This window comes from Lipomyces chichibuensis, assembly GCF_038497645.1.
Source record: "Lipomyces chichibuensis strain CBS 12929 unplaced genomic scaffold V1513scaffold_13, whole genome shotgun sequence".
Lineage (NCBI taxonomy): Eukaryota > Fungi > Ascomycota > Lipomycetes > Lipomycetales > Lipomycetaceae > Lipomyces > Lipomyces chichibuensis.
In genome coordinates, this window is record NW_027117465.1 from 1 (window position 1) to 23,239 (window position 23,239).

General features: G+C 45.0%; 9 protein-coding genes across 9 annotated transcripts; 4 read left to right on the forward strand and 5 right to left on the reverse strand.

Moving 5' to 3' along the window:
• Positions 1–200: 200 nt before the first annotated feature.
• Positions 201–1,879, reverse strand: V1513DRAFT_443509 (uncharacterized protein). The gene has a single exon (XM_066897823.1). The coding sequence runs from the start codon at positions 1,582–1,584 to the stop codon at positions 316–318; it is 1,269 nt and encodes a 422-aa protein (XP_066753804.1). The 5' UTR covers positions 1,585–1,879; the 3' UTR covers positions 201–315.
• Positions 1,880–1,920: 41 nt separating this feature from the next.
• Positions 1,921–3,857, reverse strand: V1513DRAFT_443511 (uncharacterized protein). Its single transcript, XM_066897824.1, has one exon. It carries the CDS (start codon positions 3,708–3,710, stop codon positions 2,271–2,273), a length of 1,440 nt encoding a protein of 479 aa, XP_066753805.1. The 5' UTR covers positions 3,711–3,857; the 3' UTR covers positions 1,921–2,270.
• A 332-nt stretch (positions 3,858–4,189) lies between these two features.
• On the reverse strand, positions 4,190–5,795 carry V1513DRAFT_45399 (N-glycosylation protein-domain-containing protein). The gene is made up of 5 exons (XM_066899321.1): positions 5,197–5,795; positions 4,890–5,130; positions 4,718–4,837; positions 4,605–4,660; positions 4,190–4,557 (listed from the first exon to the last, which is right to left on the reverse strand). Exons 1-5 carry the CDS (start codon positions 5,547–5,549, stop codon positions 4,230–4,232), a joined length of 1,098 nt encoding a protein of 365 aa, XP_066753806.1. The 5' UTR covers positions 5,550–5,795; the 3' UTR covers positions 4,190–4,229.
• Positions 5,796–6,645: 850 nt separating this feature from the next.
• V1513DRAFT_443517 (uncharacterized protein) lies at positions 6,646–8,388 on the forward strand. The gene has a single exon (XM_066897825.1). The coding sequence runs from the start codon at positions 6,833–6,835 to the stop codon at positions 8,177–8,179; it is 1,347 nt and encodes a 448-aa protein (XP_066753807.1). The 5' UTR covers positions 6,646–6,832; the 3' UTR covers positions 8,180–8,388.
• A 111-nt stretch (positions 8,389–8,499) lies between these two features.
• On the forward strand, positions 8,500–10,192 carry V1513DRAFT_443518 (uncharacterized protein). The gene has a single exon (XM_066897826.1). It carries the CDS (start codon positions 8,538–8,540, stop codon positions 10,017–10,019), a length of 1,482 nt encoding a protein of 493 aa, XP_066753808.1. The 5' UTR covers positions 8,500–8,537; the 3' UTR covers positions 10,020–10,192.
• Positions 10,116–12,977, reverse strand: V1513DRAFT_443520 (Mysoin-binding motif of peroxisomes-domain-containing protein). Its single transcript, XM_066897827.1, has 4 exons — positions 12,556–12,977; positions 12,226–12,482; positions 11,783–12,163; positions 10,116–11,719 (listed from the first exon to the last, which is right to left on the reverse strand). Exons 1-4 carry the CDS (start codon positions 12,608–12,610, stop codon positions 10,205–10,207), a joined length of 2,208 nt encoding a protein of 735 aa, XP_066753809.1. The 5' UTR covers positions 12,611–12,977; the 3' UTR covers positions 10,116–10,204.
• A 542-nt stretch (positions 12,978–13,519) lies between these two features.
• On the forward strand, positions 13,520–14,323 carry V1513DRAFT_458223 (uncharacterized protein; the record flags this gene model as incomplete). Its single annotated transcript, XM_066899678.1, has 1 exon — positions 13,520–14,323. One exon carries the CDS (start codon positions 13,520–13,522, stop codon positions 14,321–14,323), a length of 804 nt encoding a protein of 267 aa, XP_066753810.1.
• Positions 14,324–14,562: 239 nt separating this feature from the next.
• V1513DRAFT_424887 (uncharacterized protein) lies at positions 14,563–15,569 on the reverse strand (the record flags this gene model as incomplete). Its single annotated transcript, XM_066896098.1, has 8 exons — positions 14,563–14,723; positions 14,795–14,807; positions 14,872–14,988; positions 15,046–15,103; positions 15,154–15,243; positions 15,295–15,340; positions 15,405–15,480; positions 15,567–15,569. 8 exons carry the CDS (start codon positions 15,567–15,569, stop codon positions 14,563–14,565), a joined length of 564 nt encoding a protein of 187 aa, XP_066753811.1.
• Positions 15,570–16,981: 1,412 nt separating this feature from the next.
• On the forward strand, positions 16,982–20,637 carry V1513DRAFT_443530 (quinon protein alcohol dehydrogenase-like superfamily). Its single transcript, XM_066897828.1, has 5 exons — positions 16,982–17,535; positions 17,594–18,713; positions 18,764–18,967; positions 19,019–19,771; positions 19,828–20,637. The coding sequence occupies exons 1-5, from the start codon at positions 17,288–17,290 to the stop codon at positions 20,308–20,310; spliced, it is 2,808 nt and encodes a 935-aa protein (XP_066753812.1). The 5' UTR covers positions 16,982–17,287; the 3' UTR covers positions 20,311–20,637.
• Positions 20,638–23,239: the final 2,602 nt, after the last annotated feature.

A 23,239-nucleotide genomic window follows, 5' to 3' on the forward strand; every position in this document is an offset into this window, starting at 1 on the left:
ATTAAATAAATAAATAAATGAAATTACAGGCTTGCTGATAATTTAGGTTTTTTGGCGGCAGAAAGGGTCCCTAACCCTTCAGCTGGTTCGCCGGGCACGCCGCAAAATGGCTATTTTTGATATTATGAAAAGTTTGGTGGCCATTTTTGATATTTGCCCTTTAAGATATTTTGAGCTGCTAGCCCCGAGCACGGTTTTTGTTGCCAATGAGAATCAATTGTCTAGAACATACATACTATGCAAGAATGCAATACCTCTTATAAAATCATAATCCAAAATATAACAGCCTTACTTCAATCTTGACATGCTTTATCTCTATCCCACGCATTTATCGTTTCGCATATATCGCATATGCAAACTTTGCAAGTACAGCGTCGAATTGACCCTGTCGGACTGACTTGACATACCCTCAAGCCGCTGATTCTGCTGTTCCAGTGTCATGTTAATTGTTTTGGCGACAAGATTTAATTTCTTTGATGCAATAGAGAGCTCATCTAGTCTGCTCCTGATACTTCGCTCGGTATTCAAATCCTCCTCGTCAGCCTCGAACATATACGGAGATTGTTCAATCATTTGTTTCTTTTCTTTCTCACGTTCCTCCTCCACATATAGCGATCCAATGGAAAGTCCTACCCCAGCTCTTCCTTGAGATGAGAATTGCTCGCCAAGGGCATTGTTGATATAATTCTTCGCGTAATAATTTGTTTCCAGGGTAACCCGGTCGTTATTGGCCAAGGTTTTCAGAGCTCGCTCTCTACGCTTAGGTGCTCGTGAAAACGGATTCCTCACATTAGGCGCCAACAGTGGACGATTGCTAGTCCTTATTTCCATGAGATTGTCATCGGCAGCAATATTATGGCGCTCAGTCTGCGTAAGTGCAATTCCAGCACTTGTAAGCATGTCGTCCTGCTCACCCAGCATTCGCAAAGTTCTCGTTCCCGATTCGTAAGCTTGATTTGCTAATACTGTCGCATTCAGGGCGATGCGATCTGTTTCTTCGCTGATGTGTTTTATATGGCCCTTTATTGCCAGCAATTCTTGATCCTCGTCTTCGAATTGTTGCGCTTGATATAATGTTCCAGAATTGTATGCCGAGCGGTCATCATAGTCGCCATTTCTTGCCCGTCTTTCCGCCTCGGTCTCCATAATTGAAGGATCGTAATTCTCGTCATATTCATGATACGAAGGCGCAGGTATATATCGATTAGCCACCACTCGCGAAGGCGATCTGGAAAGTTGGTACCCTTCAAATAGCTCATCGCGATTTCGATCTGCAGTTGTGACGAAGCATGTAGAACGCTGGTCGTCGCTGCTATCTAATGAAACACCGTTCTGCTGGTTGTTCACCGAATATGAATGCCGCACCAAGTGCGGATTCGTATTGTACGATGCTGACGGGGTTCGACGACCCCTTCGATTAGTGTAGGATGCGTACGAATTGTCGAAAGGAGGATTGTCGTATGAGCTTTTATATGACGGTGGCACCGATAAAGTGGGCTGCGGGTAGTTCTGCGAAGCATCACCGATTTTACCGGGTTCGCCTGAAAGACTAGGGGATTTTCCACGTCGCAATAAATTTTTCATAGTGAGCTGTCGACTTGTGTAGGGCAATGTACGCGTAATAAGTAGAATGTGACATTATAACGGAGCAGGTGTCTTATTAATAGTGCAGAACGTTTTAAAATCATGTCCGGCGTATTGTTGACAAAGGTGCCTTAACGGGGTTTCGAAACTTTTGGTACCTGGCTCAGCCTCCAACATATTAATGTGGCGCGGTCATGTACGTGACTTAACAAGAAGTTCGTACGCATTTTCTATTACAAGATTAGTTCATTATGTTTGCCGTTACATAGACAAGTTTGGCATTGCGCACTTGCCATGAGATAAAGAAACGTCTCAAATCCAGAAGAGTTGGATATTCGCCTTCTCGTTAAACTACCGTAATGTATCATATCGGGGACAATCTTAACTACATGAACATCTCTGCGAATTTTGACCACATCTATGCAATGAAGTAATTCCTATTGTTACAATACAGCTGCTTACAAAAATGTGTAATAAGCTACAGTGCACCTTATTGTACATGTGAAAACGAATGCAAACGCCATATGAAGAATATGTCCCTACCACCTTTTTTAACAAACCAAAACACACAACACCATTTCCATTATGGCGTATTCTCAATCCATTATAATTACGTAAATCAAATCATCCATATTAAACGCAATGCCAAATCTCAAAACTTAATCCTACAATCATCGAGAGCATATTTAAGCATCCACTTCTCTATATCGGCGACACCGCATACACCAAACTTCGCGTCGTACGCGAGGCTGATCAGATGTGAGTATTGAAATGTTGGACTCGTTTCGAAGATTGGGAATGTCAGCATCTCCGTGCGTTCGCATTGATGTCCGAAGACAATCCTCGTGATAGCCATGTCCACAATCAAGTCGGATATAGGGGCCACTCTCCTCGCAGAGCCCGACAAGAGCGGAATCACACTCGAGATCGGGCCGAGCTAACACCGACAGAAGCGACTCTGTAGACGACGCAGTAGTACTAGGATTAGCACTGGTCGACGATTCCGTGCGTCGCGAATAAGGATGATGCCGCACAGCGTATGAAGAACCCCTAGATGAACTTCGGTTCACCGAAGAGTCTACTGAGGCGGACTGCGGACCAGATGGTGCAGTAAACGTAGGTGCATTCGGGGGCGCCATTGGTGGGGAAGATTGTGGCGGCTGCGGCTGTGGTTGCTGTTGACCATGTTGTGGCTGGTTCTGAGTGTCTCCCGGCGTCTGGTTCTGACCGGATTGCCTGAAAAGCGAGAACAAGGGCGCCAAGACGAATGGCAATCCATCTAATCTACCATGCTGCTGTGGACGTGGAAGCGGTTCAGCTTCAATGGCTGTTCGGCACAATGGGCAAGTTGTCGACGACATTAGCCATTCCTTCAAGCAATCTTTGCCAAATATGTGCCCACATGGCATCTCCAGTGGAGCATGTTCCGACGCGTCCGACTGTTGCGATGTAGCCTGATTCTCTTTTGACGCAGCCGATTCGTGCTGTGGCTGTTCCCTGTAGGTGGCGGCATCTTCCTCGGCTTCTGTGGTCAATACCGGTTGACGTGACTCAGGATCATTAGTTCGCTCAAATTCTTCCATAACCAAGCTGGCATTCTCTGGAGCTGAAGAAGGTGTGTTCTCCTCATTGGCTGGTGAAATCACATCTATCATATTTATGTCGACGCCATTAATCTCAGCCGGCTTCTCACAATAGGGATCGAAACAGATAGGACACGTCCGATCGCTTTCAGGAATAGTCTTGAGATCGACATCTTTCAATGCGTCAACAGCGGCCTTGGACGCATGAGGCTTCGGTGGTTCTCCCATTCCAAATGGACCACCAAGGCCATTGAACATAGCATTGTCGAATAACGGTGGCACACCGTACACGACGAATCCGTGGAATGGTCCTTCTGCGCGCGGTTGCGCTCTATTCTGGGAATCTTCTGTTGACTGTGTAGCGTTCTCACCAGTTCCAGGACCCTCTCTAGATATATCTTGAGGACCTTGGCCATGCCGTTGGGGATGTGGCGAATAAGTGAATGTATAGTTCACAAAGACGACATTGTATGGACCACCAGCTTGCTGACCGGCTTCAGGGCCAGTAGGACTCCTGGCATTATTATTCTGTAAATTGTCCATAAAAACAAACTAGAAATGCAAAAAAAGCAACAAATGCAAATACACGATCTTTCTGCAATGTGGTTAATAGAAGAAAGCGTGGCCCTAAGAGGTCGGTCGGATTATATACAGTACTAGAGTTCATTGTGCGGCCACGCGATGTGTCACGTAAACTCGGGTTTGCAGTGTGCATTGCGAGTTGCGAGTCTTGGTAAGCTTGAATATGCCGGAACTTTCGATCCCTTTCGCGCACAACTGACACGCAATTTTGCAGTTACTCGGGTTGGGCACGTGCAAACTTCAGGACACGAAACCCTCCAAATTTACACATAGTTATCACAAAGCCAGACACCGTACATTCGAGCGCCGGTGTCATGCAGGATGGAACCACCAGATCTCTAGCATTTTGTTCGTAACATTCAAAATCTGGGGTTTGATGGCCGTTAATATGGTTGATTAATTCCGCTAAAAACCGAACCGAACCAAGCCAACTATTTACATGCCAAAAAAATAAGAACACGACATTTGGCAGCTAATTGTTTAGATATTCCCACTGCGAATAACCATCAAACTCCTAATTAACCCAAGCATCGTAATGAAACTCGCAATTCCGACCGGCACCACTGCAAACACTGCTATATGATATATATCAACCCTCCGTGCTCGTTCCTCAATTGCAATGTTACTAGTGACGAAATTTTGAATCGCATATGCCGCCGTAAGTATACACGCTATTAATATCCATGTCGGCAGAAGATTCACAGGATCGTCAGCAAATGTTGTTAATACTAGTCTTGTCATTGCCGCCATTAATGTGTTGATTGAGAGTAAGCGCAATATTGTTGCCGGAGATGAATACATTACAAGCCTAAACTTCGGTTAATTGTCGTCCTCATAGATAACAAAGTGACTTGCCACCGAAGCATTAATCCATCAATAAATGCATAAAATAAGTACGCAGAAACACCGGCCTAGAACGCAGTAAGTAATGTGAATGCAGTATTTACTATTGGCCGGGAGTTACACACCCAGAGAGCGGCTAAGACTAGTTCCAGAGATCTTGCTGGGCCATTTGGTGCATTCGTCACTTTCCAGGCTTCATATAAGCAACCGTATATTCCGTGAATACTTGGCGGTAAAGAGAGAGCCTATCCAGAGAAAATAAGGAATTTGTCGACTAAGCAATTCAGGAGATATTACCTTACAAATCATATGTGTAAAGTTCTGGCCTGGTCGAATAAGATCTTTCAGATTCCGTTCACTGACGACTGGTTTCGGGCTAGCTCTTGAAGAAGAAGGATACGAGTTCACATTGGAGTGGATGCTCGGTGTCTGCGTCATTACCGATGAATTAATCGTTTCTCCAAATGCAACAGGGCCTCCTGGTGGACGATAATCCGGAACCGGAGGCATCATATTCTGTCGCACACTGGGCACCAGTCTAAAAAAAATTGCAGACTATTAGATCACAACAGCCACAAGGACGATAGATACCAAATGAACTAACCTCGATGCCATTGCGGCGATCAAATTTGCTGATTGCTCATTTAAAATCCTGTTTTGTTGTTGCTGCAACAGTCTCCGAAACTGTTCTTGCTGTAGTTCCATATCTGCGTACTCATCACCAGTCATCTCGCCTTCCGTATCATCTTCATCAGTAGTGGTCTCCTCGTCGAGAAGGACGTTTCGTCGCCGATACAAATAGCCGGAATCGTCACAGTGTATACGCTCGCCGTGCTGCACACCTCGCCTTCCGCCTTCGTTCGCGTACGAGTTACTCGTCATATAATTATAGTTGTATGCATTGCCATCGTATCCGCCGTTGCCATTCTCAGAGCTGGATGTGAAGGAGGATGGCATGTCGCGTCAGCGACGACACTGTGAAATGTAGTCAGTCGTAGCAACTGAACGCAATCTCATTCGACAAGCTTCCCACAGTCCCAGCAACCGAATCTATACGAGTCGTGCCTCAGGTATACCGCAGAATATAAGTATAGAAGAGCTGAGATTCGTTCTAGACGGGATAACCGGATTGGAGGACTGGAGGAGATGCGAGAGATGCAACGTTTCGCGATAACAGGGTTTTGTGCGGGGACTAAGCGAGTTGTCCACCACTCACACGGTCCACCCCGCCTTTCGTCATCATCATATATCAACTTTCCTGGACATCTGTTTACATAATATCGCCGCCGCAGTCACGTATTCTAGAGACAGGCCCATTAACTCTAATTGACACGATTGCCCTCATCGAATAACATGCATAGGCGTCTGTTTGTGAGATGGTTATAGCTTATCGTTCATTGGTCAAGCGTCACTACGTCAAGCGCGAGTAGAATTGCGCCTGTAGCATCACCATAGTACTTGTCCATAGACATCTGTAGCTCTGCGCATTATCACTGCCATATTCTACTGAGAATACTGTATATCATTATTATTTTATGTGTGACGGCATGTCTTTACGATTGATAAGGCCGTAGGGAAATTCGATCGCGGGAGCATAAGCCCCGAACTTAAGTGCAACACATGACCGATGTTTGACATGTATAGGCAACCTAATTGGACGAGCAACGAAGTTTGGAACCAGTTGTACGTCATAGTACTCTATCAAAAATTAGAATGCAATATCAAATTCCGCAACGCAGCATTATATGACCTCAAGCCGTCATAGACGAAATTACACCTCCAGTATCTTTCGACCGCGAGTACATAACTTCTTGGTCCGAATTGGTTTTACTGCCCGGATGAACGCGGATTAGCAACAGTACAGTATTACAGTAGACGTATAACTGGTATTAATAGTTCTATTCCGTGGCTTCCGATATGTTAAACCCGGATGCTCTCTGGAGAGCTACATTATTTGGGTCACGTGATCATACCCTAACCCAATGGGAAGTGCCATTTGTGCTTTCGGCGGTCAAATTTGGGTGTCACAGGGCTTCTACTAACAATTGTGTGACGTAGTCAAGAATCGCCACCTCGTAAACCAGGCCGCGAATAATCGCCGTGAGATTCCACGCTCGAAATTACCCCATATTCTCTTCCCTTCCTTTGCCTCACACACACGTTACTATTCGCTCCCACGCTTGCAAGATAATCAAAGCATAATAAATCAATTATACGGCACAGTGATACAAGTATAATCAATGAAGAGGATTCTTAAGCAGTCACGCTCAAAATCACCGTCAGATTCAGATGCCCCAAATACGAATCCATACGCTGACGACAGTAGCAATCTCTCTGGACCCGCCCACAATCCATATGCGCTAGGAAGCAATCCATACAACAGTGTCCCGTCATACTACAGCCGGAATAGCCCCAGTCCGCGCACCGGCACACCTCTAGCTGGTGCCACTTCTGTTATAGGCCCTTTAACTGGTGTCAATAATGTGTCTCCAGCAAGGAACAATCCGTACGACGTGTCTTCTTTTTCATCACCGTCGTCATCATCCTCGTCCAGAAGAATTTTGACCCGTCCCGCAGCACCTGTGACTGATTTGACCGGGACTACCCCTTATATTAATCCATATGGAAATGCATCCAGCACGTCCACTAATCTACAACGACAGGAACTGCTCGGACGTCCAGCAATAGTCAGCGATGAGAATCTAGCAGCTCAGACACAGGATTATGATCCGTCGATCATGGAGACGGAAACTGAACGGGAGGCGAGGCATGCGCGTGAAGAGATGCTCCGACAAGGACAGGAGTATCTTTTCAGTGAACAATCTCTATATGGGCAAATCCAGGAACAAGAACAGGAGGAAGAGGACGTTGAAGTTAATGCATTAAAAGAGCAGATCCGATACACAAATAAACAGAGTCTAACGTCTGCAGACAATGCATTGCGTTATGCCGAGGAAGCCGAAGCGTCTGGTTTGCGCACGCTGCAAGCATTGGGCGAGCAAGGTGATCAGCTAGGCAGTGCGGAGAATTCCGTCGCTGTGACAGAAAACCAGACAAAATTGGCGGAAGACTATGCGTCGGAATTGAAGTCTCTCAATCGATCGATGTTCGCTATCCATGTGTCGAATCCGTTCAATTCCAGGCGGCGACTCATGGAACAGGAGGAAAAAATTCGAAATACGTTTCGAGCACAACAGATCGATAAGGAGACCAGTCGTCGTCGACAATACGATTCTCAACAGCGGGTTGCATCAGCCATGGGTAACTTACCTGGTGAACGTCGTCGACAATTAACTGAAACTGAGCGCAAATATCGCGAACAGATGAATGCGAACAAGGCCAAACTTGCCGAGACATCTAAATACTTGTTCGAGCCCGACGAAGAAGATTTTGAAAACGAGCGCGAGTTGGAATCTAGATTGGATAGCATTGGTTCTGCAGCTACGAGGCTCAACATGATGGCAAAGTCCATTAACACCGAAGTTACAGCACAGAATGAACGCGTCAGTCGTCTTAGCCGGAGAACGGAAGATGTCGAAGTTGGCGTGCATTTGAATACGGTTCGTCTGGCTCGTATTGTGCGTTAAGTTGTTGAATTATATTAGATGATTCATATGGAATATTTGGGGGTGAAGAAAGAAAATCAGGTGTGATATACACATTTAGACAAAATACTTTGACATTATGCTGGACGAATGGATCAGTTGAGAACATTGTATATGACCGGCGCTGAAGATGGAGTATCGGACATGACAGCCGTTGATAGAAAATAAATGAGAAGGATGCGCGGAGTGGATAGTTAATGGACGCAACATGCACGTAAATGCCAGCACACCTGGGTTAGGGCTGTTCGCGATTGCCGTAAATCTAAATCTAGAACCCTGCCCGTCCGAACTCCTCAGCCCCCAACTCACTTCTATTTATATTTGCCAGGGGTATTCGACAATGAAGAAATTATTAGGACGGTCAAAGTCAGGACGGAAGTCACCCACGCCATCGGAAATGTCTACATCGAGCGGCAATTACAACCCTTATACGATGTATCGTGATACACCGGAGACGGTACCTGGTGGTCGGAACCCATATGCCATGGGCAGCAATACTTTCAACAGTGTACCCTCCTCTACAGAATATAGCCCTTACAAGGGGAGTAATAGCAGTCAAAGTTTAGGGGACCATGGCTCGGGTTATTCGAATCCGTACGAAAGGTCGTCGCCGCCTTCTAATCCATACGATACGCGGAGTGCGATTGGGAGCAACCATTATAGTTCGAAGGTGACTGCAGGTTCCAATCCGTACTCATCAACTGCATCAAACTCCGGTAACTCGAACCTGTATGGCGGAAGCGCGTCATATGATTCCTCATCAATTTACGCGCCCCCATCCTATTCGTCGCAAGACAAAAACAGGCAGTATATTGGCAGTGACAATGACTCTATCTACAGCACGGACACGAGCAAGCCATATGGTAGCAACGACGATACTGTCTCTGTCATGGAAAACAAGCAAGAGCTATTCAAGGGAATGCGGAGGAAGCCAAAGCCTCAAGTTCCTCCAAGTTTCCAATCTGCCCCAAGAGACTACGATCCATCGATCATGGAGACCGAAGAAGAACGGGCTCTACGACATGGCGAAGAATCTTCCTACGGCGGAAATGGAACTGGCGGTTATCAAGTATTTGATCCAGTTCAAGAGGAAGGAGTCGATGACACCGAAATCCAAGCTATTAAGGAGCAGATGAAGTATGTCAAGAAAGAGAGTTTGAGTTCGGCTCAGAGGGCGCGAAGGTATGCGGAAGAAGCGGAAGCGTCCGGTTTGCGAACGCTGCAGATGCTTGGGGAGCAGGGTGATCAGATTGCAAACGCGGAGGGCTCAATGGCAATTACAGAGAACAACACGAAGTTGGGTGAGGATTACGCTCGAGAGCTCAAAACCCTAAATCGTTCAATGTTCGCTGTTCACGTGTCAAATCCTTTCAACTCCAGACGAAGAATTCAAGAGAAAGAGCAGAAGATTAGAGAAACTTTCCATAACCAGCAGCTCCAGCGTGAGGAAAACCGGCGAAATCAGTATCAAGCCCAGCAGCGGGTTGCAGCGGCTATGGGCAACATTCCTGGCGAGCGCAGGAGGCAGTTAACAGCGACTGAAGTGAGGTATCGTGAACAGATGGCTAGGCAAAAGGCAGATCTTGCCCAGGCATCGAGATTCCAGTTCGAGCCGGATGATGAGGACTTCGAGGTAGAGCGAGACATTGAAGCTACTCTCGATGATGTCAGTGCCGCCGCCAATCGACTGAATTCCATGGCGAGGTCCATCAATACGGAGCTCGAGTCACAAAACCATCGTGTCGCCAAACTTAACCAGAAGACGCAGGAGGTTGAGATTGGAGTTCATCTGAACACGTCTAGATTGGCTAGAATACGTTAAACTAGATGAGAAGAATTACTTGTTTGATTAGACGGAACATCCCTATATATTATATATTTAGGGATGGATATGTAAACTGCATAAACTGCACCTGGGCTTGTGTATTATAGAGGATGCTGCGTCGGACATTTATACTGAATATTGTGAATTGAATATGAGCAACTATTTGCAAGAATCATTATTGCTTACAATGATCTTAACATCCTGTCTTGCTGCCTGATCATAGCAGATGCAATATTCTCTACCATCTTCGACTTGGCTGCCATCGGGATGCCGCCGCTGTCCCTTTCCAATACCAAACCGCTGCCATCACCTTCTCGGTCATCATCTCCCTCATCTTCCAGATCTCTCATTAGGAACCTACCTTCGTCAAAACCCTGTGGCGACCAGGGAATACTCGGACTGTCGAAAGTGGTCCCGGAAAGTAGACTATCTGGTGAAGACATCACTGACGACACTGGCGAAGAATCATTGTCAATGTCGTATAGTCTGTCAAAAGTTGACGGCCCAGAAGAACAGGCACCAGAAGCAGCAATGGCCTCGTACAGTTTTCCCTTTCCAGACTCCCATTCTTTGACTAATGCTTTGAGATCCGCTCCTATGCTATTATACTGTTTCACCAAAATATCGGACGACGTTTGCAGAGACGGAGAGGCGGAGTAGTCCATCGTAGATCCCACACCGGACCCCGATCTCCTTAGAAATGAATCCATATTAATAGTGCCCCGCTCTGGCGTTTTATTTGGCGATGCAGATATGCGTAAGTCCTGAAGTTCCAACCTAGCCGAATCCTCGCGCAGTACATACATCTTGGCCTCGATATTCCGCAAGGTAGCAGATATGGTATTGAGGGCCTGTAGGTGCGGCCTCCAATTGACTTGTATTGGGACTTGAGACGAAGGCACCGACTTATGTGGATGTCTCTTCCGTTGTAACTCCTGTTGTTGATTTTGACTTTCCTGTTCCTTCCTATAAAATTCGACGAGTTCAGTAATGTCAGACTGTAGAAGTGACTGCCCCAGATCATCTGATAATTGCTTCATCAAATCGGACAATGTTTTAAGGTCCTGCACCACCGATCTCCATTTTTTAAAATCTGAGCCATCCCCGTGAGCGTCCATAGCCAACAAACAGCAGAGAAGTTTCCTCCGTGTATGGTGAAGGCGGCGGAACTGTTGCTTCAATCCCCAAATTGATTCGATAGACGCAATCTCGTCATCATCCTCGTCCTCTCCATTGTCGATCACGTCAGGGCTTTCGTTGTTTCTCCGTTGGTCCTCCTTTTCGAGTTGCATAGCCGTGGGACTATTAAAGTCATAAATTTCGAAATACTTCTCCAAATCTGAATGATTGCAGAGCTCAGACAATCCATCCAGAGATCTTCTATACAGCGAGAGGCTCAGATTCAATGCCGACGAAATTTGATTCCGCAGTGCTTTACACCCCCTGAGTCCTACTGACGATTTCCGGTGCAATAACTTAGACGATGAACTCGACTTTCGATTAAAAGCACCATGTAATGGAGACGATGATGCTGAAGGTGGCATGCCGGGTATACCAAATCCTCGATAAATAAACTCGACTTCCTGAACTATACCGATTGTTCGAGACATATTGATATCAAAAAGATGATTGCTTTTTATAAATTGGGCTGCGCAGTCGATAGCGGTCTTTCGCGTTGTCCGTAACCGTTTCCGCCACTGTGCTTCCAGTTAACAACATGGTCAATGTCAAGCAGTCTGACTGAAGGTGTTTGTACTTACGGCGTGTGAATAATAAAACAATGATACTAAGAGACCAATTACCATACCGACGAGTAATTTGCACTTTGTACTGACCCCGGAGATAAGTCGATCACAACCACGAAAAAACCAAGCGAAAAGAACTGCGACCACAACAATACACCCGCCGCTGCCAACCCAGTACTTAGTGCCAGTTCCCAAATCTGATCTAGTGCCTTTCTTTGACTTCAAATTTCTTTCATCGCTAAAGTCGCTATCTAGATTGCCTTCATTGTCATCTGATCTTCCAAACGCGGAGATTGGCACGTTTTCATCTAAAAGTTGTGATGTGACTAACACATATCTGAATCGTTCCAAAAAGCGGGAATTCTCTCGCGGGCTGAGCCGTCTCTTCAATGGGGCCTGTGTTCAGACAATTAGTCTCCAAATCACAACTAAGTAGAGCACTCAACCTCGCAACCTACAGCAAACAAGAATTGGAATCGTAATTTCCTCATAGATCTCTCATTTCCAAGAGCTAGCGGCTTCAGCTCAGTATTGGATCCATGAAATACAGCTGTCCTCCTCGTCGCGTGGCCAACAGTTGCAGGACCAGATGAATTGGAAATACTAGGATGCTTCACTCCGGACGGCGCAAATCGCGCAAATTTAGTCGGCCGCTCAGCTGATGGATCCCATTCTTCCGCCAACTCAGTAGCTGTTGCGACGTCTTCGCCTGCAGCTGATAATTCATTAGTCTCGTTTCGTCGAGCAACTTTACCCCACAATAAGTCGACAAGGAAGTACGAACACACCTTTCAGATACTCGCCCAGCGGTGAATCATTATACACTACATGCTCAGACACCATGATCTGAATTAAGGACTAGACCCACTTCAGTTAATGGAACGAGAGAGAGTCGGATTGTATAATGTCGAGTAGTCGACGTCATCTATGAACGTCAACAATCCGGAAATGGCCCGAGACAAAGATCTGACATATCTGCCATAACGTATCATATATGCAACGTAAATGCACAAACACTGTGATTGCCAGGCATGACCGGGTAAATTTGATGGTTACCCTACTTTTATTTGATAGTACCTTACTACTTGGATAACCGTGGTAATTCTAGAGCTAATACATGCTAAAAATCCCGACTTTTTGGAAGGGATGTATTTATTAGATAAAAGACCAATGCTTCTTCGGAAGCTCTTTGGTGATTCATGATAACTTTTCGAATCGCATGGCCTCGAGCTGGCGATGGTTCATTCAAATTTCTGCGCTATCAACTTTCGATGGTAGGATAGTGGCCTACCATGGTTTCAACGGGTAACGGGGAATTAGGGTTCGATTCAAAATGCTGTATATGGCTCTTCTTCACGAACAGTACTGCAACCTGTACATTTACCCAGACGAATTAATCCGCAGAGCGGTTCTGTTACACAGAGGTATCGCAGAGTGCCATCTTGGGGAAATAATTTATCGAGCACACATGCGAATCTTGATCTGCGCGATCGAACGTGCGTACATTAGCTTTGCTAGGGAACGCAGATTGTGTAGTGACAGCTATATAAAGCTTTAAAGCCTGTAATAATGACAACAGATATAGACTTCTTAATGTTTTATCTGCGGACACACACATAGTTGATGTTGCAGCAAGTTCCCAAATATCAACTTGCAGACACTACCGCCAGTCCGCTTTCCAATTCTAGCTACGCTGTCCCGGTACACTATTCCCAATTCAATCCCCGGAACATCAGCTTCAATCTAACCTAAATGTATTCATTTATGCGGTATTCGTCGATAGGTGAAATCTCTCGCTTCCGAGTGTCAGATAACTGCGAGTACAATGACCGATATTGCGCCGAAGATATGCCGAACCCGAAGCAAACTGTGACTTCCGAGCATGGTGAGGCAACTTCTACAGAATGCATTGCCGATGGAACCGCTCGAATATCTTCTCTTGACCTTGACAACGTGGATGACGCTGTGGGTGAAGGTTCAAGTAAGAGAGTTGACTTAACGAACTACTCGGCATATATCAATAGAGGGTCGATTCATGTACGGTTTGTTGAGCCCCAGATCGATATACATCAGTTCTTGTCCGATAAAGGTTTGATTGATCCAGATGATGAAGGTAGCTGGCAGTTTCTTTACCGAAATCAGCACTCGCCGTTTGGAATTTGTTCGTATTGTTTGGAAATGGAGGATAAAGAGATCTATTCCCGTCAAAAACGGCAGATCGCTTCACAACTGGTAAAGATAATACACTGGGATTCCCTCGAGAGTGTCGAATCTGTCACAAGGCGTGCTGAGAAAAAGGCAGACGAGTTTGTACAGCAATTGAAAGTTCAGTCAAAGAAGATTGACCAGGAGAGATGCATTCGAGAATACCAGTTGTATAGGGTTGATAGCTTGGACGAATACACTATAGCGAAAATGATACCAGGCCTCGACGCTGAACTGGTTAGACAAGAGTGGGATGAGTACTTACTGAAAATGAGCAAAAATGTGCAGATGGAGCTGAGGCGGAAGCGCTTGAGAAAAAAGTTGCTAAAGCTTTTAAGACTGGGATTCTAATGCGCATCTAATTACTGCGTACTGGTACTCATGACTGCTAATAATTTGGTCGAAATTGATATTAATACAAACTATAAAGTAAGCCGCCTCAGATATATAGTCCTCTTAACACATATAACAATGCCCGACGTCATATACCCGGCTAGTTCCTGTTTGTTCGATATTTATGTGTATAACTGAGACCGGTCGTAAGTACCATATTCGACACAACCATGATCGGTCATGACTCGTACCGCTGTCTAACCTCCATAAACTCTGGAAATCAATCCTCCAGCGACACGCTGCACCAATCCTCTTGATGACCGCGCAAACATGCTGTTCGCAATACCGCTAGCCTTGCCGAATCTATCGCACCTAGTAAAAGCCATGGCATTCGTGGACGACAATATAACAGCGATAACTAAAAGCGTCAGTATTTATCAAAATCATACAAATAGTGACGTCGGATCCTGTAGTAGACTGGTTACATACTGACGAGAGAGAGCTAAATCGAAGAAGATCATGCAATCAGCATTGGAGATTATCATATATTCTTAGTAGCAACATACCCAAATAAGCTCAAATTTGAGAATAGCTAGAAAGGCAAGAAGGCCCCAGACGACTGGTGTACTGTACAGAACTGTCCAGAAAAATCGAGAGTCCGTTCCATTGATCAGGCGCTGGGGCTAATCATAAAGCATTAGACAAACTCCTGTTTAATATGTCTCGAAACCATCACGTACATCCGCGCTCTCAAAAACCCAGATACTGTCACCATTTGACGATGACTCGTTCCACCACCTATTAAACGGCTTAGTGTCAGATTGAAAATAAGGGGACGACAGGCATACCGAAGCCCAACTAATAAACGGCCGGTAACATTCTTGGTATTCCAGAAATCCGCAGCCAATAGCAAAATGACAATAATAAAAATGAGGACACTACAATCAAATTAGCAATATCTCAGGACAAAAAACTTGAAGATCCCTTACAAGTTGTTTGTGAAAATGAGGCCAAAAATGTACGTTAACAACGCCGCTACAATGTCGTTAGTAATTTACGCCAGTTACAACAACATAGCTAAGGACAAGTCAATCTATACCTAGTCTAAATCCTAAAAAGAACCCAAGGGCAACTGGATGAGACGATAGCGAGAAGCGGAACGCGTTCTCCTCAGCCTAATAAAAGTCGTTAGCTGCCGCTCCCTTGTTACACAGGCAACGCAATATCGCAGAAATTAATCATTTTAGTATATAAGTTATACCATTTTTAATAATTGCTCCGCTCAGTCGTGAGGGTCAATGGCCCTATGATCAATTGGCAGGCGAATGGTTGTTTGGTTGAAGATTGATTTCGGATTCGACACCTTGCTGCATGGCAATCTGCGGCATCGCCTCCCGTGACGTGAACCAGTTTCTACGTAGAGGTTAAACAGAGTTTGGAAAGGTATCATACTTCTGAACGCTGCATTCGGCAAAAACATGCAACAACTGTGTTGCGGCAGTTAAGTACCATAATCACGATCCCAGCCACCACATTGAATTCGTATGGCTATAAATACGTATTAAGCTGTTAGTGTGTATGCTTTCCATGGTCGTTTTGTCGTTGTGGTATTGTTGTAAATCAAAAATTGCACGGCGCGCTCCTGGGCTCACCGACAACTTATGGCCGCCAGGTAGTCCTTAGCAAATTTAAGCACCATAACGTAACTACACCATAGTGGGAAATTACGTTCGTTGAAAAATTATGAACGTTGCTTCGGCTTGGTCTGTTGCACTGGGGACGTGTCGCGACCGACATTTAAACTCACATTTGCTGGTATTAAGTGAATATCGATGTTCATAGTATGGCACGTCCATTATGGGGAACAAATCAATGTAATGCCACAAAAAGGATTCAGAGTAATTGAGTGGATCAGCAGCGGTCTGAGAATGTGACTTGCGACGTGCTATTCATATCATACGCGGAGCTCAAAGTTTCCCTTTCAAGATTCTAAATAAGATGCCAATCGGATTGCCGACGTTTGGGAGAATGCAAGGCCGCATATAGACACCAATCACACAATTTACATGGGAATCCAGCTATCTTCGCCACTAAAAGGTGCAGGCGATCTGATCCCACATCACTAGCAGAGCGTGCCCGCACAAGATTCACTCGGCGTGGATGCGCTCTGTCACGAAGTGTGGGCGGCGGTGACAGTATTTTTGAGCGAGGCTGAGTCGGGCAGGCCACGAACAAACGTGCAGGCAATCTGAGTGGTGTCTTCGCATCAGGGCGATCAATGGCGCGACTTCTCCATGGCGATTATGCCTCTTAGGTGCTAGGCAGGCGTAGGGTAAACGAGCGAAGAAGGGAATGAATGATGAACGGAATATAGATTATAAGTAGTTCTTATATAGACAACAGACTGGAAACTATCCAGAGGTTCAAGAGGAATAACTTTCTGACGCTCTCCGGGCATGGAACCATTTCATAGATATTATCGTCAGTAAATGTCCGTCAGAAAGAGAGCATGTCATTAAGAGAAGGAGGGGACGAGGCTTTGTAGACACGAAATAGTGTAGATTAGAGATTTTTGATTGCGGAGCAGATTTTTCACATTATTGGCAAGAAAATTGGTACGTCAAAGTCGCCGACATCGTATCGACCTTGCTGACCAAAGTTTCAATAATCATTTCAAAATTTGGGAGTTCAATCGTGGCATGTCGTAGAGCGCCGACCCCCTGAATTTTTACAACCCAAACATGCTTGTGAAAAGTGCACATATACGTTATATACCGATGCGAATACAGCGTAACCACATCTGAGTCGAGGCTCCTACTAGAAAAAATTTAGGGATGGTAATGTCCAGCAGCAAATTCAGATTCCGCAGTTACCAAGCATCTTACCTGATACTGTGTTTCTTTCTTTAATATATAGCAGAACTGTACAGGATTATCTCACTAGGTAAATTTCTACCTTGGGGACCTTCTAGAATAATTCAGTATGGTTACATCCTACCTTCGGTACGAACCGGATGCCTCGTTCGGCGTCATATCATCGAACAGTAACATACTATGGCTTCCACAGTCTTCATCGTCGGCGTCCGCCGGGCAAGTAGTAGTGGGCGCATTGGAGAGCGTGATGGTGTGGGACATAAAAAAGGGCGAAAAAGTTCATAAGTGGAACGAGATCGACATCAAAGTAGAAGTGAGTTGCATTGCGAAGCATGACGATGATATCTTTGCTGTAGGGTGAGTTGCGCAATATTTCACTTTTCTTGAAGTAGACTAATATCTAAAATGAATGCAGATATTCAGACGGGTCTATTCGAGTTTGGGATGCAAAGACCGGCTCTATCATCGTCAGCTTTAACGGACACAAAACAGCCATTTCAGCCTTGAAGTTTGATCCTTCAGGTACACGACTTGCCAGTGGCTCTCGCGACTCAAATATTATTGTTTGGGATCTTATCTCTGAAGTTGGTCTATACCGTCTTCGCAGCCACAAAGATCAAATCACCGGCCTTGAGTTCATAGCTTCGATGGGCGATGATGTTGAGACGGCCGTCGATGAAGATATGATAACTAGTAATTGGCTCATTAGCACCTCAAAAGATGGTTTCATCAAATTATGGGACCTGGCCTCACAGCATTGCATCGAGACCCATGTTGCGCATCGCGGCGAGTGTTGGGCTCTTACCTTCAATAACGGTGTGTGTATGACTGCGGGTGGTGAATCTGAGATAAAGGTATGGCAGTTGAACGTCAAGAATGGCGGCGATGGAAACAGATTCTCGGTACAGGGTGTTTTACTGCGACAGAGTAAGGAGCGAGCAGCAGGTATTGCATTCCATCCGTCGGCGCCATTCGTGGCGTGCTATGGATCTGACCGAGCTGTTGAAGTTTGGAGAATCCGATCCGCGGAGGAAGTTAAGAAGTCTGTGAGCAGAAAACTGCGGAGGCGGAAAGAAAAACTTGCTGCTAAGGGCGAGGAGGCGAACGAAAAAGATATTTTGGAAGATATCACGGAGGATGATGTGACTGAGATTTACGTGCCATTTGTTATCGTCCGTACGCCTGCGCGAGTGCGAAGTATGGATTGGGCATTCACGACACTTGACTTTCAGAAAAAGGACACGCTTCAGATTGTGGTCTCACTTTCCTCAAACTGCGTCGAACTTTACTCTATCACGGTTCCACAGCAGCATAAGAAGATCTCACCACCTCCAGAGTATAATCGGCTCTACGCCCTTGACATTCCAGGTCATCGCACAGACGTGAGGTCTCTGGCGCTTAGTTCTGATGATAAAATGCTCGCTACTGCTTCCAATGGCAGTTTGAAAGTGTGGAACGTAAAGACTACTAATTGTATTCGAACATTCGATTGCGGATATGCGCTTTGCTCTACCTTCTTGCCTGGTGATAGTATTGTGAGTATCTGCTGCTATTGGCATACTTGAGTGTCATGTTAATCATTTAGCTCGTCGTTGGTACCAAATCCGGTCAGATTGAAATGTTTGATGTCGCCAGTTCAGCGCTTCTCGATACCATAGACGCGCACGATGGTGCACTGTGGTCTCTGCAAGTTAGTCCCGATGGCAAGAGTCTTGTTACTGGCAGTGCCGACAAGAGTGTCAAGTTCTGGAATTTCCGTATCGTTCAAGAAGAAATTCCTGGCACTAGAGTAAGTCTGGAAACAAATTTTCTCGTAGGACTTTGGACTAACTTAAACTAGCGAACCACTCCTCGCATGAAGCTCCAGCACACTCGGACGCTTGAACTCACTGATGATGTGCTCTCGCTCAGACAATCTCCGGATGGTAAATACATTGCGGTGTCGCTACTCGACAATACGATCAAGGTGTTTTTCGTTGACACTCTAAAATTCTTCCTCAATCTGTACGGCCATAAACTCCCAGTGCTGTCCATGGACATATCGCACGATTCAAAGCTTCTCGTATCTTGTTCTGCAGACAAGAATATTAAGATCTGGGGTTTAGATTTCGGCGATTGTCACCGCTCGATATTTGCACACCAAGAAAGTATAATGGCTATTCGATTCGAACCGAACTCCCACTACTTCTTCTCAGCGTCAAAGGATCGATTAATTAAGTACTGGGATGGTGATAAATTTGAAAATATCCAAAAGCTCGAGGGTCATCATTCCGAAATTTGGGCAATTGCTGTTGCGAATTCAGGAGAGTTCGTTGTTTCGGCATCTCACGACCGTAGTATCCGAATCTGGCAACAGACAGACGACCCAATCTTTTTGGAGGAAGAAAGAGAGAAGGAATTAGAAGAATTGTATGAGTCTACGTTGATAAAATCTCTCGATGGACTGGAAGGGAGCGGTGAGAAAGAGAGTGACGAGATTACCACAGCCGCCGCCGGAAAGCAGACGGTTGAGACTCTGGTTGCAGGCGAACGGATCGTGGAGGCGTTAGATCTGGGCGTCGCTGATATTGAGTTACTCGAGGAACACGACCTTGTATGTTTGTCCTTCGATGCTTTGTTTGGAGGATGGTATACTAACACAATAGATAGATGAAGAAGAAAAATCCGAATGCTGCACCTCCGTCACGGAATGCGGTGTTTGTGGCGCTGGATAATATTGCCGCGGAACGGTATGTGCTTGACGTGCTGGAGAAGATTAAGGCATCACAATTGCAAGATGCGCTACTGCTTCTCCCATTTGAGAAAGTCCTGTCCCTTCTTAGATTCATTAACATGTGGGCCGAGAAAGGCTGGAACATTACGCTTGCTTCGCGAATCCTATTTTTTCTTATTCGACTATATCATCGACAGATCATTACGAACGAGATCATGCGTCCAATGCTAAGTAGCGTGCGCGAGCATCTTCGAGGTGCTATTCAACGACAGAAGGATGAGTTGGGATATAATATTGCGGGACTAAAATATATCAGACGGGCGTATCATGAAGGGCATACAAAGGAATTCTTAGACGACGAAGAGCACAAGAAAGAAGAAGAAAGGAGCTTGAAAAAGCGTATTTTAACTACAATCTAGAGTCGGATTATAAAAGGTTTGTGTTGCATTTTTTGAGTGTAAAATATGTTTGGATCTATATGTAATATATTTTGGTACGCATACTGTGGACGAACATGTGACAGACGGTCATTTGATGATGGATGACAGATATTTTAATTATCAAGACGAGTCGATACAGCTGGTAATTTTACGACGAATGATGCTTAGGAAACGTTCTGCCAGTTGATTGATAGACTTCAAAACCTGACTGTGTTGCTTGGTCGAACTTCTTGTCGAAGAATGGCCGGATGTGTGCAATAAATGACTTGATCAAATAAATGACTTGATCAAGATTCGACAGTCGAACTATGCGGCCCATCAACACAGGTTTCTATAGAGGACTCTACTTCGCTGGACCGGGTATTCAGTTGAGATATGCTGCAGTAAATCAAACTTACCAATTTAACCTGAGCCGCCTGGGCCGCCCTTTTCCGCCATGTTTCAGCCACTCGTACTCATAATTCCACCGGAAAAAAGCGTGGCTTAACCGTCCCAAATAGCAATAATAATGACGATAATTTTACTCATTAGCGACAAACGGACTGGTTTATTTACTAGTTTGAATCAGTACATTTCACGCAACTTTTAAAATGGCTCGAGTTTGTGTTTTAGCTGAAGCCGTCGTCATGCCAGCGGGGCAATAAATTAGGTCCTTGCCTTCATATTCCTATCGCTGGCGAATTTTGACCTATGAGATAGCATTTGGCTTAAATTGAATTACAAAATCGAAATCACTTGACATTCTACTGTATAAGACTTATAAAATGAGATGTCACTCGTTGCAAGTTTTCTAAGAAGGCCGGACAGCTCATGTCAGCCCAGTCCCCTTCGAGCCGCGGAGAGCAGCTAAATCAGATGTTATAGTTTCCGGTTTTTAACATGATCGGGGAATTACGGTCGACACATCTGAAAGCCAAGTTAGTCGCCAATACGTCATAAAATAATAGCAAGCGAAGGACGATTTATGCGCCACGAATGCAGTCTTTAACGCCACAACATGAGGATTCGGCAAAATGCGGATGTGAAATAAACCAATGGGAAAGTCATAGCCATTCACCAAAGAAAGGGTTATTAGTGGAACGGCAACCTCGGTCCATATCGACCAGGAGAAACTTATATAATAAGGTTTCCTTGTATGATCAGCCGTTATTCAGGAATATGCCTGAGAATAATAGTCGACGGACGTTGGCAGAAAGTCGACTCAAAGAATAAGTGCAAACTGCTAGCCATGTAAGCTAGTACTTTCCAGAAATGAGACGGTAGTAATAATATTTTTCCGGATGAGCAAATTGTTAATTTGCCGATTACCACAGCTGGCTACCTATTAATCATTCACGTACTGTCACGTCGTTTCGAAGTCACATCGCTGCGACGAGAGTTTTAGAGTGGGAGCTGATTCAAGGACGATGTGTGTGAACCGCAGTTCTCGATTTCGACTGGTGCGTTCATGAATCGCGTGTCTCGTTCTCGCACAATCGGTTCGTTCGATACCCACAAACTTACAACATGGTCAAACTTTCTCCATACATTTTGTCGGATAAGAATCAGAGTTGGCAGCCGAAACTATCGTATACTGAGCTACCAATAAGGTTTAATATCAAGCTGTCAGCCCTAATATTAAGGAGATTTGCCTCCAGTAGATACGAATCTGTAATGTTAATCAAAATTTGTTGACGACTTATGTCTTTCAATGAAGTTCTCTTTTTTACTTGTGAGTTGTGACTAACAGAAACGAGTCCTGTTTGATTCCTTTTCGTTCGACTCAGGTCAGCACCGGAGAACTTCCGCTAGAACCTGCCGCGTCGGCTGTTGATTATCATCTGATCTTTGTCCGCTTTAAAATTGATGAGACTAGTAAAAGTACGGCTTAATATGACGTATTAGTTGATGGAACTTCCGGGGCATATGGAGTTCAGAATGTTTGGTTTGCATATAATGTGCCAAGGTTGTCTACGGGGCATTAATTTCGTGTTCTACAAACTGGAGTAAACGCGAGTCCAAGAGCTCCATATGCAAGTCAACAATTATATATATGATCTCAGATATATTGTGTTAGCTGCAACGCTTTCAATCAAATGACGGCGTAATGTCAAAGTCAGCAACCACCCAAATAATCATAAGCAGTACTAGAGAGATCTAGGATCTATATGTATGGTTAACGTGGCAGCAGAGATAATGCAGTGAGTATATATATATCGCATTCACTACGCAACGAATTTCATAAATCAGCATCCCTAAACCGTCCATGTGGGTCCATGTTCGCACGTGGCGGCGATACCTTGACCAAGTGCTTTTTTTCCACTTCGAGCCAATGCAATATATTATTATTATCATAGCGACGCAACAGATGTTGACCGGCAGTCTCGGAGAATAAATACGAAATACATTCTCTTCCTTGTTGCCATAATCGAGTACAAAAAAGTAGATCCAAAACTTTTGTTCGATTTGATGTTATATTTTTGAACGGCCGCATTAGCAACGTCACCATTATGCTTTTGGTGGCTATTGGGCAGGACGGGAACGACCTGTCTCGGCGAAAAAAAAAAAAAAAAATTTGACGATAGACTATAAATGGCAGTTTGCGGCAAGTACACACGACAAATCTGAGTCGAATCGAGGATAAACGGCGATCACGTGCCCAAAGGCAAAATACAATAAAGTTTCGCTTAGCGTTTGCGCGAGCTAGGTCCTAAATAGTGTTGGGCTGTGCAAGCTTTTAATGAAGTAATATTGATTTAGCAAATATAAAAATTTGCATGTTGTCTTACGTACGTGAGGGAGGATGCTGTTGGACGGGGGAACTGCAAGTCGAATCCGGTCGCGGGGTAACAGATTACAAATTAGCAGAATAGCAACGTATTTGGGAGGGAGACGTCGACACCAGACAATATGAAACGCCCCAACTGGA

Bases quoted from the DNA above. Each gene is read 5' to 3' on its own strand.
- V1513DRAFT_443530 (XM_066897828.1), top strand. From the start codon at position 17,288: ATGGTTACATCCTACCTTCGGTACGAACCGGATGCCTCGTTCGGCGTC. The intron at 17,536-17,593 runs GTGAGTTGCGCA...AAATGAATGCAG, and splicing joins GATGATATCTTTGCTGTAGG to ATATTCAGACGGGTCTATTC. The intron at 18,968-19,018 runs GTAAGTCTGGAA...AACTTAAACTAG, and splicing joins AAGAAATTCCTGGCACTAGA to CGAACCACTCCTCGCATGAA.
- V1513DRAFT_443509 (XM_066897823.1), bottom strand. From the start codon at position 1,584: ATGAAAAATTTATTGCGACGTGGAAAATCCCCTAGTCTTTCAGGCGAA.
- V1513DRAFT_443517 (XM_066897825.1), top strand. From the start codon at position 6,833: ATGAAGAGGATTCTTAAGCAGTCACGCTCAAAATCACCGTCAGATTCA.
- V1513DRAFT_443520 (XM_066897827.1), bottom strand. From the start codon at position 12,610: ATGGTGTCTGAGCATGTAGTGTATAATGATTCACCGCTGGGCGAGTAT. The intron at 12,483-12,555 runs GTGTGTTCGTAC...ATGAATTATCAG, and splicing joins GCTGGGCGAGTATCTGAAAG to CTGCAGGCGAAGACGTCGCA. The intron at 12,164-12,225 runs GTAGGTTGCGAG...GTCTGAACACAG, and splicing joins GATTCCAATTCTTGTTTGCT to GCCCCATTGAAGAGACGGCT.
- V1513DRAFT_443518 (XM_066897826.1), top strand. From the start codon at position 8,538: ATGAAGAAATTATTAGGACGGTCAAAGTCAGGACGGAAGTCACCCACG.
- V1513DRAFT_443511 (XM_066897824.1), bottom strand. From the start codon at position 3,710: ATGGACAATTTACAGAATAATAATGCCAGGAGTCCTACTGGCCCTGAA.
- V1513DRAFT_45399 (XM_066899321.1), bottom strand. From the start codon at position 5,549: ATGCCATCCTCCTTCACATCCAGCTCTGAGAATGGCAACGGCGGATAC. The intron at 4,661-4,717 runs GTGTGTAACTCC...ACTGCGTTCTAG, and splicing joins TAGTCTTAGCCGCTCTCTGG to GCCGGTGTTTCTGCGTACTT. The intron at 4,558-4,604 runs GCAAGTCACTTT...ACCGAAGTTTAG, and splicing joins GATGGATTAATGCTTCGGTG to GCTTGTAATGTATTCATCTC.